General features: G+C 51.1%; 2 protein-coding genes across 6 annotated transcripts in view; one reads left to right on the top strand and one right to left on the bottom strand.

Moving 5' to 3' along the window:
* Positions 1 to 4,195: 4,195 nt before the first annotated feature.
* Positions 4,196 to 6,495, bottom strand: LOC128076185 (collagen alpha-1(I) chain-like). Its single transcript, XM_052673581.1, has 2 exons — positions 6,376 to 6,495; positions 4,196 to 6,334 (listed from the first exon to the last, which is right to left on the bottom strand). Exons 1-2 carry the CDS (start codon positions 6,493 to 6,495, stop codon positions 4,196 to 4,198), a joined length of 2,259 nt encoding a protein of 752 aa, XP_052529541.1.
* STAG2 (stromal antigen 2) overlaps positions 4,418 to 14,885 on the top strand; it is a 69,827-nt gene continuing 59,359 nt past the window's right edge. Inside the window, exon 1 of one of the 5 annotated variants that reach the window (XM_052673656.1) lies at positions 4,418 to 4,579. The gene's annotated coding sequence lies outside the window, so the exon portion shown is untranslated. Of the gene's footprint in view, positions 4,580 to 6,276; positions 6,372 to 6,435; positions 6,550 to 8,452; positions 9,856 to 14,885 lie in introns of those variants that run through there. The other 4 variants (XM_052673652.1, XM_052673654.1, XM_052673655.1 and 1 more) reach the window with 4 other exon arrangements.

Below are 14,885 nucleotides of genomic sequence, written 5' to 3' on the forward strand. Positions count from 1 at the left end.
TGCCTGAAAAGACAGGAGGGAGCTGACTCGTTTATTTGATGGATCATTTTCTTCAAAGCTTGCTGATGACAATTTAAAGATAAATATATTTGACTTCACTTGTTTATCATCGTTTTGCTCTGTGATTTTGGGCAGAGCTTAAGCTGCAGAACAATGTCCCAGTTCTACTCACCTAACCACAAGCCAGCTGCCTTCCTTCTCATCTCAGGTAAAGCCCGGTTCTGTGTCAACATCTCAGAGAGGCCTGTGGTTCTACAAAGCTGAGCAGCTGAGAGCTGCTATGTGCTGCATGCTCCTGGGAGCAGAGCAGCCCTGTGTTCACAGTACTGTGGGGTCTCTGCGGAGGTTTTACTTTCCAACTCAAGGTGCCTCCTCGCTCATGGCTAGCTGCTGCTGTTAGGCCCACCTAGCCTCATGGCAGCCATCGTCTGCTTCTCCATCTTTTTGTTGTTGGACAGTCTGTTGTCTCCTGCCTCTCCGTGCACACGTGCCTCTTCTGCAGGTCTTGTCACCAATGCTGCCGTGGCGCCCAACTCACAAAGCACTGCCTGCCCCGTGGTCCCTTTGCTTGAGTGGAAGGCTTGCTTCTGACTCCTGGAGCCTCCTAGTAGATCCTGCCCTTGGCTCAGTGGAGGGCTGGAGTGGTAATGCTCACTGTCAGATCTGTAAGGCTGAAGTCACGCCTGCAGTGAAAGCAGCTCCTCTTAACCAGGAGAAGGGCTTTTCGTTATTTCCTCCCAATATTTCGTTTGGCTTTTACACAGTTTAATGATGAAAGCTTTAAAATGTGGCTATGGGGTTATTATCTCAAAGAAGGAGAACTAGCAGCAAGAACCCCCTCACCTCAAATATGGGAACGAGAGCAGGGCCCTGGCAAGCGGGTGGCACAGGCGGACAGCTGAGGGAAGAAATGGCAGGAAGGCATTTGTGCCATTAAAGCTTGATATGAATTAAAACTTGCTAGAGTTTTAATTCATATCAAGAACCAAGAGTGAAGCAAAGTGGAAAGTGACAAAGCTGTGAGCTGTGACTCCACACGCCTCTGTGGGTCTGAGAGCACGTTGGGAAGAAATGGAATCCAAGAAAATTCAGAGCTGAGTAGGGTGGAAAACACTGGTGAAAAGCAGGGGCAAAAAGGGTGATTTATGTGAACCACAAAAGGAAGAAGTTATTCACAGAACAGGGAAAGGCCTAAGGAGCTACTGATGTGAAATCTCTCTCTGTGAGTTAGGGGAAAGTAACCCATTTCTTGGTCTTTATTTTAGTTTCTTATGTAATAGCTCATCTCCAAAAGGTTTCAGAGCAGATTTCCCTAGAGTGACTGAGTCAGTTTCAGAAACTGGAGAAAGAAAATTGGACTGGGAAGACTGCTTTTTGTCCCTGTCCCCAGCAAGACAGATAAAAATATGGCTGTAGCTTATTTAATACAGGTGATCAAGGTCACCACCTCTCCTTGCAATTAATCCAGTGCACCAATTCTGTTGTTTTTTTCCCTCTTCTTTTTGTTCCAACACTTATAAGCAAATCTTTAGAAAAGATAAAAGGAATGGTCAAGGGATGTGCTTTTTATTTATTTATTTTTAAAAATAGAGAAGAGGAAACAGAATTGCAGAGCAATTTCCTATTCTGTTGCTCTCAAAGAAAAGGGAGCAACATGAGCACGAGTCTCCTGCCTGGAGGAATGAATCAGCCATCTGGCAGCCTGAGGGTGCTCTGATCTGCCTGTGGAGCTTTGGCCATTAATCAGACACGGAACTAGTTCACTGTCTGCCCCTTCCTAGCGCTGTTTCTTAAATGGGTGACTGATCAAGAGCTCTCTTTGGATCCAGTGTTGTAACAATCCCTGTTGTAAAAGCCATTGTTAAATCATCTCTGAATTGGGCTCACTATCCGTAACGGTGGACTTTGAAGTCTTAAGAGTGACTGCTGTAAGAAAGGTGATGTCGTCCCATAAAGTCCTTTCTCCTCCCATCTTTCTCACAGCTCTTCTGTCAGATGCAAACCCTTTCTAGTGAGGTGAGAGCTGTAAAACGTCTCTATTTCCTTATGCTTGGATGGCGGATTTCGGAATTGTTATTTTATTGGAGAACATGCTGGAATGCTGAAGTTCTACACAGACCCTTCAGGATGTTCTTTGGTTCCTTCACAGGTTTTGAAAATGGGTCAAAACACATCTGGAACTGTCCTTAGAAAAGAGTAGTTATGTAGCAAGAAGGGCTTTTCAACACATCTCCCCTGTTGCTATAGGAGTTGGAAGGCTTGGGCTCAGAATGATTTTCTTTTTGGGGAAAAAAAGCAGAATACGGAGCCTTTGCGGAGCCTTTTTTGTCTTTTGTCTTTCACAACAAATGTCGTGGTTCAGAACTTGTTCCGCTATTCTGTCTCCTGTACTCCTGTACACAGCTTGAGATTGTTGTGGTTGCTTTTCAGGTGTGTGTCATATAAACTGTTTTCTGTTTGCTTTCTTATCTCAGCGTGGCTCTGCAGGACGAATTCTTCCTGGGTGCAGCTGGGCGAAGAAAAACCCGATCTTCTGTCCTCCAGGACAAACAGGCACTTTCAGGGCCTTGAGGAGCTCCTGCACCTCCGGTTGTGCTGACTGAATTGTTTGTGTGGTTGTACTCTAAATAGCATCTGAGAAATGATCTGGTTTGCAGAAGGAGGAAAAAAAAAAAAAAAAGAGAAAAGAAACCAACCTCTCTAGAAAGAAATGGCCCGTCCCACCTCTCCGATGATGCAAGTTCTGCTTACGCAGTGTCTGCAGATGAATGGAGCAACTGGGAGGCAGTGGAAATCCTCCTGGTCTGTGTGCCCAGCGATTGGCATTGTGCTGCTGCACCCGGAGTCGGGTCTCTGGAGAGCTTCCACGAGCTGTTGTCACAAGCGCACAAAACCAACTGTCAGATGAGTCAGGACGTGCACAAGTGTTATGAATCTGAGCTTTTCAGGTCTGAGTCAGCTTTTGTACCTGCCACGGCGCTGTCAGCACTTGTGCATGCATTCCTTCCAAACCGCGCCCTAAGAATAATGTCACGTTTTCGTTGTTGAACACAATTACCTAAAAAAATCTCAGCTATGAGGTGGAGCGTGTCAAATTGCAGCGTTTTCTCAACGCACCGCATACCTGACGTGTATCTGAGCGCTTGGGTTTTCCACACAGCTGACTGAGGCCGCCTGGAGCACCCAGTGCTTCTCCAGCTCTTGCAGTAAAGTGTTTTAATCTTTGCAAAACGTTGGGTTTTAGTGCGAGTAGCCACTGCTGAAACCGTGCAGGCAAAGCCTTGGCTTTGGGAGCGTGCTGTTTATTCTCACGGAGGAGTCTGGCAGCTGTCAGAAGCTACCTTGGTGTGGGGACAACACAAGTAGGCTCAGCTCCTTTTGATCTTTTTCCATGTGTAATTGAATACCATGTGTAATATATATATATATATATATATACACGCTATGATTAAGTTTGGAACATATGTTTTTATTTGTATTTTTATTTTTTTAACAGTGTTTTATTCACAATTTCCACGCATATCTACAATCTGCACAGTGGCAGCTCACACTGCAGATAACAACTGCAGCCAAACCTGGAGCGCTGGCTTACGGCTTGGGGCTCAGGATTCCCAAGTGCCCTGAAAGGAGACCTTTCTCCTGCCTTTCTTCACTCACGGTTTCTTTCCAACCTTTCCTACAGAAGTAATGCAGTGAGCACACAGCACGAGCACCGTGCTGGGCATTGCACAAGACAGGAAAAGAAATAGAACTTGTTTTTACTTCCAAATATAAGCACGTTTAAGTCCTTAGAGATGAAAAACACAAGAAAAAAAGAAATCGCACGTTTTTACAGGTAAGCTCCAAGTTTTGGGAGCCCACAGGCGAGCGGCGGTGCTGCGGGGTGGAAGCAGGAGCTTGCGAGCTCAGCATTGCACAAGGCCGGGGAAAAAAAAACAGAACACAAAACGAACTGAGTTGAGAGACGAACGCAGCACGTAGGAGCGCCGCGGCGAAGCGCCCCGTGTCGCCTGCGTGTGCGGGGCTCCGAGGGGCGGCGCCCGAGAAGAGCCGTGCGGAGCGCAGCCCGGCCCGCGGACACGGCCGGCCCTCCCGGAGGCCTTCCTCCCTCGCCCTTCGGTCACCCGATCCCGCCCCGCGAACGAAGCCGGCGGCCGCGCCTCCTCCCGCGGCTCGGCCCCGCCCGGCGCTCTCCTCAGCGCGGCCCCGTGGCTCCGCGCCCGGACGAGCCGGGGAGCGGGCCGCGCACGCGCAGCGCCTTGTTTACCCCGCGCGGCGCCGCTCGCCGCGGCCGGCCGGCAGATGTCGCCCCACGCCCAGGAGAGCGGGCCGCGCCCGGCGGCCGCCAGGTGGCGCCTGCGGCCTCCATTCGCTCGCGAGCCGCCGAGCCGCGAACACCCCAAACAATCCCCGGCGCCGCCGCCAAATTAAATAACCTGCCCGCTCCCCGCCGGGCCCAGACCCCCCCGCCGGCACGTCTCCGGGCCGGGCCGGGCGCGCGAGCGGCGGCCGAGCCGGGAACGGAGGAGCGCGGCGCCGCGCCCGGGCCTCCTCGCCGCCCGCGCCGACGCTGGGCAAGGTAAGTTAGAAAATGGCGGCGAAGCTTCTGGAAGTTTGGAGGGGGGACGCGGGAGCGGGGCGCGCGGCGGCGGAGCGGGGCCGGGCCGGGGCGCGGCGGGCCGCGGGGCTTCGGCGCGGCCAAGATGGAGGACGGCGGGGCCGAGCCGCCAAAACGCTCCGGGCCCCGCGCCGCGCCGGCACCCCCCACCCCGGCGCGCGCGGCGGGGAGGGGGCGCGAGAGCGGCCGAGAGCGGAGGGCCCCGAAAGCGGCCCCTCGGCGCGGGGCACGCGGGCACGGCTCCTCCGCCCCGGGGTGGGCCGCGGGCAGGCCGGGCCCGGCGCTCGGCGAGCTAAAATGGAGAACCTCCTTCTCCTCCTCCCCCTTCCCCCGAGCCGAGCGGCGGCTGCCGGCAAGATGGAGGACCCGGGCATTGTGTGCGCGCTGCCGGGCGGGGAGGGCACGGCCGGAGCGGAGGAGGGCGACGGGAAACGGAGCGGCGGCCGCCGGGGGCCGAGCCGGGACGTGCGGGGACATCGCGGCCCGCGCCCGACGGCGCCCGGCCGCGGCTCGGCGCGACGCGCTCCTTCGTCGGCTCCTTCTGCTCGGAGCGGGGCCGGCAGGAGCGCTCCGGAGGCCCGGGCCGTTCTTTCCCCCCCCCGCCCCGACGACGCCCGCTGTCGCTGCGCTGCCCCGCTTCGCGCGGCCGGGCCTTTGTGGGACCCCGCGGCCTTTCCGAGCGCTTCGGGGCGGCCGCCGCAGCGCGTAGAGCCGGGCGGGTCGGCGCGGCGCTGCCGGTGGTGATTGCGGTGACTGACTGTGCGCGAAGCGGGCCGGGCCGCGTGCGGCGGGGTGCAGCCGGAGCCTGGGCGGCTGCGGTGGGGGAGGAGGAGGAGGCGGAAGGTCGGCGGCCGTGCCGGGGGCTTTTGGCGCCACTTTTGTTCGGGGCGCTCCGCCCTGCACGGCCGAGCTGCTGCCCCGCTCGTGTTCTGTGCGCGGACTGACGGCCAAAATAACATAAAATAAAGCCCGGATCCAACTCCAGCCGCCGAGGCGGCGCGGAGCTCGGGGCTTCTCCTTTTTATTATTGCGTTCGCGGTCGGTTTCTCCCCCGGCTCCGCGCTCAGCTCCCCGCGGGCTCCCGTAGCCCCGCTCGCCCTTCTCCTCTCCGCGCTGCCCGGCCCCAACCCGCTCCCGCCTTCCCTTCCCTTCGGTGTTGGGCCGTGTGGAAGCGCTGCCCCTCCCGCTGCAGCCCGCCCGCTCCCCCGCCCCCCCCTTTCCCGGGGCCCATCGGGCCGGGGCCGCGCGGCGCCGGGCGGGACTCGTGTTACCGAAGTGCGTCACGCGCGGCCCCGCCGGGCCTGCTCCGCCGCCGGGCGCCTCCGCGCCCCGCCCGCCCCGCGCCCGCCGCTCATTGGCCGGCAGCGGGCGGGAGGCGGCCGCTTCCTCCCGTCGCCCGGCGAGCTCCGGCCCGCGGCCCCGGAGCCGTGCGGGTTCGCGGAGCCGGTAGGCGAGGGAACGCCGCCGGGAGCGCCGGCCTCGAAGCCCCGCGCGGCCGCCTCGGCGCTCCCTGCGGCGGCGTCGAGCCCCTTTTCGAAGGAGCCGAGCGGTGCTGCGCCCTTCCTGCTGCGCGGCGGCCCCCCGGCGCCGGGTCCCGGCGGCTCCCCGCCGCTTCTGGGCGCTCTCCGCCCGGCTCTTCCCCGTTTCCGTGCCCCCTCCCCTAGAGCCGTCCTTCCGCCCCTTCCTGCCGTTCCTGGGGCGTGGATCTGCCCGGCGCTCGCCAGAACGCCCGCGCGTGGGTCAGTTACCGCAGGTACACGAATACCGCAGCGATAGTGCGACGCGGGCCTTCGTCTGCGCCTTCCTGGTGCCGCCTGCTCGCCCCCAGCGCTCCCTGCACGGGTGAACCTCTGATGATGGCAGCAGGGCCCCGCCATCCTGTGCCCTTTGAGCAGCCAGGGAGGGAAATCTGGGAAGTTGGGGCTGTTGCGGTGAGTTTACCGTTGGGTAAACAAACAGGAAACAACACTGGGGCTGGGGAGATGCGTAAGTTTGGCTGTGGAATTTCATCACGCTCAGACACCACCCTGTTGCCTACCTGGGCCAAAGCTGTGTATGTGGTTTTCTTCCTCTCATTTACATTTTCAGGAGGTCAGAGCCGAGTGCAGCCCATGAGTGCTGTGAGGGCCGGCTGGTGCCCTGCACAGCACTCTGGCTCAAGTTGTGGACGGCTCTTTGACTCACCAGGTCTCCATAGTTTGCAGTTGAAAGCAGAGCTCACCGGTGCCACTAAGGAGGTTTGTAGTGCTCAGAGTTCAGTGCATAGAATATATTTGGAATCTTTATAACTACAAAAGGTTGGTAGCTTCGTAGCTTATTGGAATAGTTAGTTCGAAAGTCGTTATTTGCTTAAAGAGCATTCAGTTTTAAAAATAGGAATATTAGACTAGCTGGTCGTTAACTCAAATTCCATAAATATATAGCATTCCTGGTTTACATCCTAATGCATGTAAAGATGCAGATGTATAGAATGAAGTCACTCCCACTTGGAAGCCGTGTGGAGAACATTGATACATGATCTCCTTATTCTGTTTCAACCCAGTCTATGAACAGCATCAATGTTCTTAGGTTTTGTGTATTAAACAAAGCAATGTGGACGGGTTCTCTTGAGTATTACATGGCACTGCAATCGCCTGTAGAAGATGGCTGCAGGCTACAGACCACTTGAAAGTGTGCACTCGGTGGTGGGAGCAAGTACAGGAGACTTAGTTAAATCATGGAATGACTTTAGCATCAGAGTGCTGTGAACCTTTTTATTACATTGTTTTTGTCATTTGCAGTTCAAATTTAGAATGATTGGAGTGTCCCCATTTGTCATTCTCGTCTGTAGTGGTATTGCCTCGGTTTGTTGCTGCAGGCAAATATAGGAGAAGTTTGGTTTTCTGGAATTTGTGTGCTGTGTGTTTCACAGAGGCCACTCAGCACTTGAATTGCTTGTTTTTATCAAGTGAATCCCAGAAGTAAGCAAGTGTTGGTGCTGGCTATTTTGGCCTCTTGGTTGTGTTCTTGCAATCCTGTGCTTTGTTGAAGGAGCTGAGTTTTGAGCTCGCTGTGATCTCTGCCAACGGTGTGACCGTTTCTTCTCCAAGTAATTTAAAACCCTCAGCAGATGCTGTAGGTGCGAATTTCCAAAGTGGTACTGTCTGTTCTTGGGTGAGGAATCAAGGGAACAGATTGGGTAAGGGATGCCTTATAGACTTTTCCTCTGTCAGCTGGATGCTGTTCTTCTGGGCTTCATCTGCTTCAGTAGTTGTCCTTTAATGGAAGGAAGTGGTTGATAGCAGCCAACATTATTAACAGCTTAAGACTGTTAAGCTCTGGTCATTTTCTTGGTATAAAGAAACATGTCCACATTATGAAAACTTCAGCTTTCTTATATGAGGATCACTGCCAAAGAAGGGAGAGAATGAAGCAATAACCAGTCCTTGGGAAATGGGTGTGTGGGCAAGTGGGGCTTTGGATGGGGAACAGGAAGCTTGAGCACAGTGAATCCATGGTGGAGTGGAAAGGGCTGTTCCACACGTCCCAAAAACTTGCACGTGACACGCAGTCCCAGTGCCGATGCTGAGATTCAGAGCAGTCCCACATTTAAGATCACTTCCACTTCTAAAGTCAAATGGGAAGTGAAAATGGGAATCTTTGATGGTCTCAAACTGTTCTGTCACTGACCTCAGTGGTCCCCTTCTGTCCTGTCCTGACTGCGTGCCCCTGGACAAGTCCTGGGATTCCTTCTGCCAGGGAGGAGCTCACCGTGTGCCCAGTTTGGGCCACAATGCTGCCAGCACTGGGCTCCTGGGTCAGCTCTGGGAGCCCGTGTGGCTGCAAGGCACTGGGGGCAGCTGAGGGCCTGCCTCCCATTGCACCATGAAGCGGCATGGTGGGGAAGCCGTGCTGGCAGGGCAGCCTGCAGGGCAGGGGTGCTGGATGTTTTGTCCTGGTGTGGTATGTTTGGCAGGGAGACCTTTGGGTAGGCTTTGCTGTGTTATGCCTGTGTCGCTGAAGAGCTTTGTTTTAGTATGTTTTTTATAAAGGTTCTTTCCACCATTCGACTCTTTCACCATTCTGTCAATGGTTTTTGCATCTGAAGATTAGTCCAGTGCCATCAGTTGGCTTTTTATATTTGAAAAAAAAGACACCTGTTTCCAACAGGTCAGATATCTGCAGTTTGAGGAGGAGCCTTGAAGTGTAACATGACTCATAATAAGGTCTGATATTTATTTGTGTTGTACAGTGAGAACTTCTGGGACCTGGAGATTCAGAATGTGAATTCATACAAAATTTTATTGGAATCTGTTTTCTTTGAACTCACTTTTCTCATGTTGTGGTTCATGAGATCTGGTCAGGTTGGATCTTTTGGAGAGTAAACGTGGAGTTAGAGAAGCTCCTGAACAAGGCCCTCGTTCAGATGCAGATGAATTCGGTGCTGGTGCTGGCTTGTTCGTGTTGGGAGACTTGAGGGACTGTTCTCTGAGCAGTCAAACGTTTTCTTAGGTATCAGTGCAAAAGCTGCCTTCTGTTCACGTTCGTTCAGTTTGGTGGCCAGGATCAAGTCCTAAATGTTACAGCACCGCTGCGTTTCACAGTGCTGTGTTTTTAGTATTTGTTTATTTCCAAGGTTTGCGCTATTAAGGAAACCACAGATGGGCGAGGTACTGGGTGGAAAACAAGGCACGTGAGGCTCCCTGCCTTCATCTCACTGAGTGCCCTGGACTGAATGGAGCTGAGGAGGTCTGGCGCCTGGCTTTGGAGAAGGGGACGTGGAAAAATGGGGTCCTGGAGGGCTCTTAGGTAGCCCTTTGTATTTCAGTGACAGCTCTTTTCTGGTCTTCACTGGCTGCAGTCATTTGGAGAAGCACAATCTGCTTTTTAAACCAATTTATTCCAATGAGTGTAGAAATAAGGTGCACACGGACCCACATTTGTATGCTGTTACTTCATCTTATTGCAACGTCAGATGGAAATTAAAAGTTCACTGCCTTGCAACTGCTGTGTAGCCCTGGATGTACTTTACTGTTTGCTCTGTTGTGTTCTGTGTTTGTTTTGTTTTGCTGTAGGTTGCTATAACTTTCACTGAGGGAAGAAGTATTTTTTGTAAAAGAGCATAAGAGTATGACTGGAAGAACGTGTAGACGTGAGAAGACTGGCATACACAGGAGGACTGACTGATCTGTGATTGAGAAGTGACAGTGCCCACTGGAAGCCAAGTGTCTGGAGAGGAAAGCATGCCTGGCTTTTTGGTGCGCTGGTACCTGCTTTCTTTTCTGTTCTCCAGTCTCATGGATTGTTGGTGCTGCACTTACATTGCCTCGTACATCTTCCTTCTCTTTGCATTTATTTCAGTGAATATTAGTTGCTGGATTAGAGGAGAGGAGCAGGAGTGCTCAGGTTCAGTGGAAGAAGATTTGGTTTTTATAGCAGATTTCTGTGCAGCTTCTGAAGATGGAGGCATTCCTGTATTTGTTCCCATTGCCTTAGGGTTGATGTGACAAGCAAACTGCCACACGCTGGCCTGTGACTCTTACATTATGGAAAAAAAGCCTCAAGTGATGGGTTTTGCCATGCAGAGTGCCTGCATTGTGCAGGGCAGCTCCTGCCACCTGTGCACTTGTGCCCTGTCTGCTGCTGCGGTGCCTTGGCTGCTTCTGGGGCACACGTGGGGCACTCTGTGCTTTCTGGGAGAGCTGCTCTTGTAGTCGTTGGGCAGCAAAGACGACTTAATACAGCTGTTTTCTTACTGTTCCATACACACCGTTGGCCTCAAAAGACATGAGTACTTTTTGAGGTAATATTGCACTTCTTGGCCATGCCTGAATTGCCTTTTTTACGTAACTAGAATGTCAGCATAAGTTTTATGAGAGAGTGCCTTCCTTGTAGCACATCGGATGGGGAAAAAAGACTTTTGCTTTATTTGCAAATAAAGACAAGCTGTTGAAAAAGAGACCTTTCTGTTTTTAATGCAATTACTTGCTATTCCTTTGGGCAAAAATCTCAGGTCGCCTCGTAACGTGGATGAACGCTGGGAATTTAAACCGTATCAAGTCTTAGTAAGCAGATAATTAGCAGGTAATGTAATTGGCTGGTTTTATTTGTTTGAATTGAGTTTGAGGATAGTTTGTGTGGGGTGATTTGAGGGGACTGTTCAATCTCCCTATTTCTGGTACTTTTATTCTCTGACTGTGGGTAGTTGATTTTGTAGTTAAACAGGGGTAATAAAAATCACTTTGAGTAATAAATGTCAGAAATGCAGTTTTGTAATTAATGCAGCGTGCATTTGAGGTCTCTAGTTTTTAATTTGAGTGTGATTTTAGATGATGTGAGTCCTGTAATAGGATATTTTGGATGGTTATGGATGCAGTAGCCAAATAATTCAATTTGTTTGAGTAACAAGACACTACGTCCTGACCACTGGCAGTAACCTTTGTTTCACGTGTGATCTTGGAAGCAGGCAGCTGACACATTCCAGTGTTTTTTTCCAAGGGAGAAAACAGGGGAAACTTGGTAAAAACTTGTTAAAATGAGGATGAGCAGTGACTGCAGTGTAAATATGGCCTCGCTATGCTTGTAGCAGACAAATGGGAAGTCAGAAGGATACAGACTTAACTGCTTTCATTTCAATTACCTTGAAAAAGAAGGAACGTGATCTTCATAATGTAAGAATAGCAGCAAAAGTAATTTTCGAGTTTCATTATTTTCACCTATTTTGGTACTTCAGCTGTGTTCTTACGGGAGAGCTCTGGTTTGGCACGCTGCCATGTGCTGTTCTATTTTTATTGTTGCTTTAGGTGCCTTTTGGAAAACCGTGTGCCAAGCTGTTCCTTCAGCTGCGGGCGGAACGGAGCCGGGCGCTGCGATGCGGGGCAGCCTGTGGTCAGGTTGGGGGACCCTGCTGGAGGGGTTGGTCCTGCCGTGCTCTGACTGCCTCAGAAGTAGCATTTTTGCAGTCACACTTAGGGAACTTACGCTGCTCTCATTTGGAAGGACTGAAGTTGTCTTACGGTGCTGGCAAAATTAATTCCCTGCCTGTACCCTGCTGTAAGTTTGGGAAGTAGTCCTTGATGACGGAGGCTGGGGAAGCTACAAACCTGTTTTGGATCTGATTATGCTCTATGCTCCTTATTGGTAATAACTGTGGGAATAAGAGACAAGTACCTTTCGGTGCTCATTCTCCTCTTCCCTTTGGTCACATTTTCTGTCTTCATTTTTCTTGGTACCCAACCTCCAGCTTCACTTCTGTGTCTGTGACAAGGCCCTGCCAATAAACCCGCCTTTCCTGGGCGACTCACCCGCTCACTGAAGTGTCCTCATGCCCCAATCAAACGATTTTCCAGTACTGTGTCTTCAGTTTTCATATTTAAGCAGCGATATTTTTATTAATTCTCATAAGTATTATTTCTAGAAACCTGCAGCTCGTTGGAAACTATGGGTACCAGGATGCAAGGCTGCCCCAGTAGCTTTGTCACCTCTGTGGTGCGGCTGGTTGTTGGTGGCCTAAGAAGTGGTTGGGCGGAAAAGGTGAAGCTGGCTTTTGCACAGTTGATTTACCAGGCACGGTAATATTTTATTAAACACACGCTTCAGGGATGGAGCACGATTTGATTTTTTCTTACCTGTAACGTGCTGCTGGCTTACGTTCACCTCCACTACTGAGTGTTTTATTAATTGGGCTTCCATCCAGTGTCGATAAGCCATATTTTATAAACCAATGTGTTTATGTCAGTATTTGTTTCATTTTCAAAACATTTATCAATTAAAATATGTTGCTGATGCAGCCACGTGCCTGTGTGGTATTACTGTGCTAGTAGAGAACAGAAGGAATTGTGCAAACTGGGAGACCTGTGGTTTGACACTTTAAAATAATCAGACAAATCAGCCTTGAGGCGCTTTGTTTCTCTTGCTGCATTGCTTTGCCTTTCTGGTTGTGTTGCTCAGTTCTGCTTACCGATGGGGTATTATTATGGAAGTTAATAAGGTTCTCTTCTTCAAGGCTGCATGTTTGTGCCTCAAAGAGGGGCCGTGGCAAACTGCACACGTCAGTACGATCCAAAAATGGCTAATGTGCAATCATGTAATTCCCTTCCCACACAGTAGGTCAGGCATTAAGGTTCATCAAATAACAATAACTGTCTGTACAAAATGGAATTCTCAGGTTTTTTCCTCTGTTCCAAGGGGATATAAATGACAGTAAGCATACCTTGAATTCAAAACTGGTTAGGGAAGTTGTGTTTACAAAGTGGATTAATGGATTCTTGTGTAAACCTGCAAGTGGGCTTAGGCTTCCTCTGTCTCCAGTGAAGAGGAAAATGTGAACAGTTCTAGATTAAAGATTGCAGCCATGTTCTAAGCAGTTTGGAGCTCTAAGACATTTGTTGGTGTTTTTCAAGTGTGTTTTTTTCATTAAACATAACTTGAGAGTGTATATTAAGGGATCCTAGGAGATGAGGTGGGGTTACCAGGTAAACAGAACTGTACCGAAGAAGATGGGGAGGTGGAGGAAGGTGTGTGTGCTTGCTGGAACCATTTGAAAAGCATGTTATGTGTCCAGCTGCATCACCTTCATGTTGCTTCTGTAGTGAAGCATGCTGCCATTAGGCTGTTGGCTCCATCAGGCATACATGATGGCTGTCATGTAAAGTCTGAGTCGTGGAGCGTGTTGTCCCGTTAGACATGGGAAGTATGGATGTTTGCCTTAAATGTAGGAAGGTTATTTTCTCAAATCCTTTGGGAGGATCTGTAGGAGCTCAAGCTGGCAATCCGTTGAAAATGAAGAGCTGTTCCTTATGCGTAGAGGGCAGTGATGGAGAGAGACTTGCTGGAACTGATACGATAGGCCCAAATTGGGCACTTATGTAACCAAGAGTTGTTTTGGAGCACATGTTCATGTTCACTGAGCTCTGTTGGCCTATTCCACCTGCAGATGGTGTTCATTGTGCCACCAGGCCATTGCAGTGCCTTGCTTCCACTGGTGGGATGGTCCTGACCGTGGGGTGGTCGCACATCTCTGTTCCTGTGGCTCTTTCTGCCTGATTGCACCCCTTAGGTGAACCTGCCTTGAGGAGCTGAGCTGTGGAGCAGGAGTGGTTTTCTGCATGGTGGATGCCTAAATCCCCGTGGAGCCCATGGGTGGAAGGGCACAGGGCTCCTGGCAGCAGGAAGGAGGTGCTGAGCAGCGCCGTCCCTTTGGGTCCCAGAGGTGCTGCATTGGCCGTCTGGGCAGGCAGCGGTGGGAATGCCTTCAGTTACTGCAGGGCTGGGCAAATAAAACTTTACTCCTGCTGTCATCTGCTTTCCTACCTGATCTTACTCTGAAAAACCGTTCGGGCTATGTGCCAGTTCCAAAAGTAATCCTATAATCTGTGCTGTGATCTCCCTTTTATCTTTTTCTGTCTGAAATGTTACACACTCTGTACTAGATCAGTTAGAGCTCTGCGAGGAAATTTGGGACTGCTGTTGATTTGCATTAATGTATGCAGGCAGGAAGATCACGTGCGTTTCTGTTTGGTTTCCGCCTGCACCCCACGGGAAGCTGCCCAGGTGTTACCTGGGGTGGGGTGCAGGAGATGAGGGAGATCTGGGATCGTGGTGACAGGAACGTCCTCTGCATGAGACTTCTTCTAGCCTCACCGCAGTTAATCAGATGCTGTTGTCAGAACCCTGCTAGACCTCCTGCTTCAGTTGGATGCATACCAGCCTGCTGTGGTTAGATCTCATTATGAGCCTTTGCACTTTGGAGTTTTCCGTGGTTTATGTAAGCTGTAGTGCCAGTTCTACACTTGAGGCCTGGTGTAGGTCCACGTTCTGTGAACAGGCTGATGTGGGCCACCCTACTCAATAAGACCTGTCCCTCCCTCTTCGTCTCCTGCTCAACTTCTGGAAAGTAGATAAAATGATGCCTGAACGCACCTCCCTGCTCTTCTCTCTATCTCTTTTTGTTCAGAGCAATTTGTTTTTTTCCTGCTGCTGGAAGAAAGCTTAACCAAACATGTTTGTTGTTTTTTTTTCTTTTTTGACTAGGTGGAATTACCTGATTTTTCCTTCAGGTAGAGGATGGTGGTTTTCCTTACGTGTTCAGGAGGAGCTTTCCTGTTAACTGACCAGAAACTGTGGCATGTAATAGACTGCTTAATTCCTCACCACTTTGGAGTTTGCATCTGAGGAAACTGGTCTGCTTTAGGCAGAAGCTGTGATTTGCTGAAAATAAGCTTCTACGTGAATAATCAAAGTGACAGCTATGCTGTAGGCTGTGTGTTTTGCGCTGCGGAGTTGCAGT

This window comes from Tympanuchus pallidicinctus, unplaced genomic scaffold (assembly GCF_026119805.1).
Source record: "Tympanuchus pallidicinctus isolate F22 unplaced genomic scaffold, pur_lepc_1.0 scaffold13, whole genome shotgun sequence".
NCBI classification, from domain to species: Eukaryota; Metazoa; Chordata; class Aves; order Galliformes; family Phasianidae; genus Tympanuchus; species Tympanuchus pallidicinctus.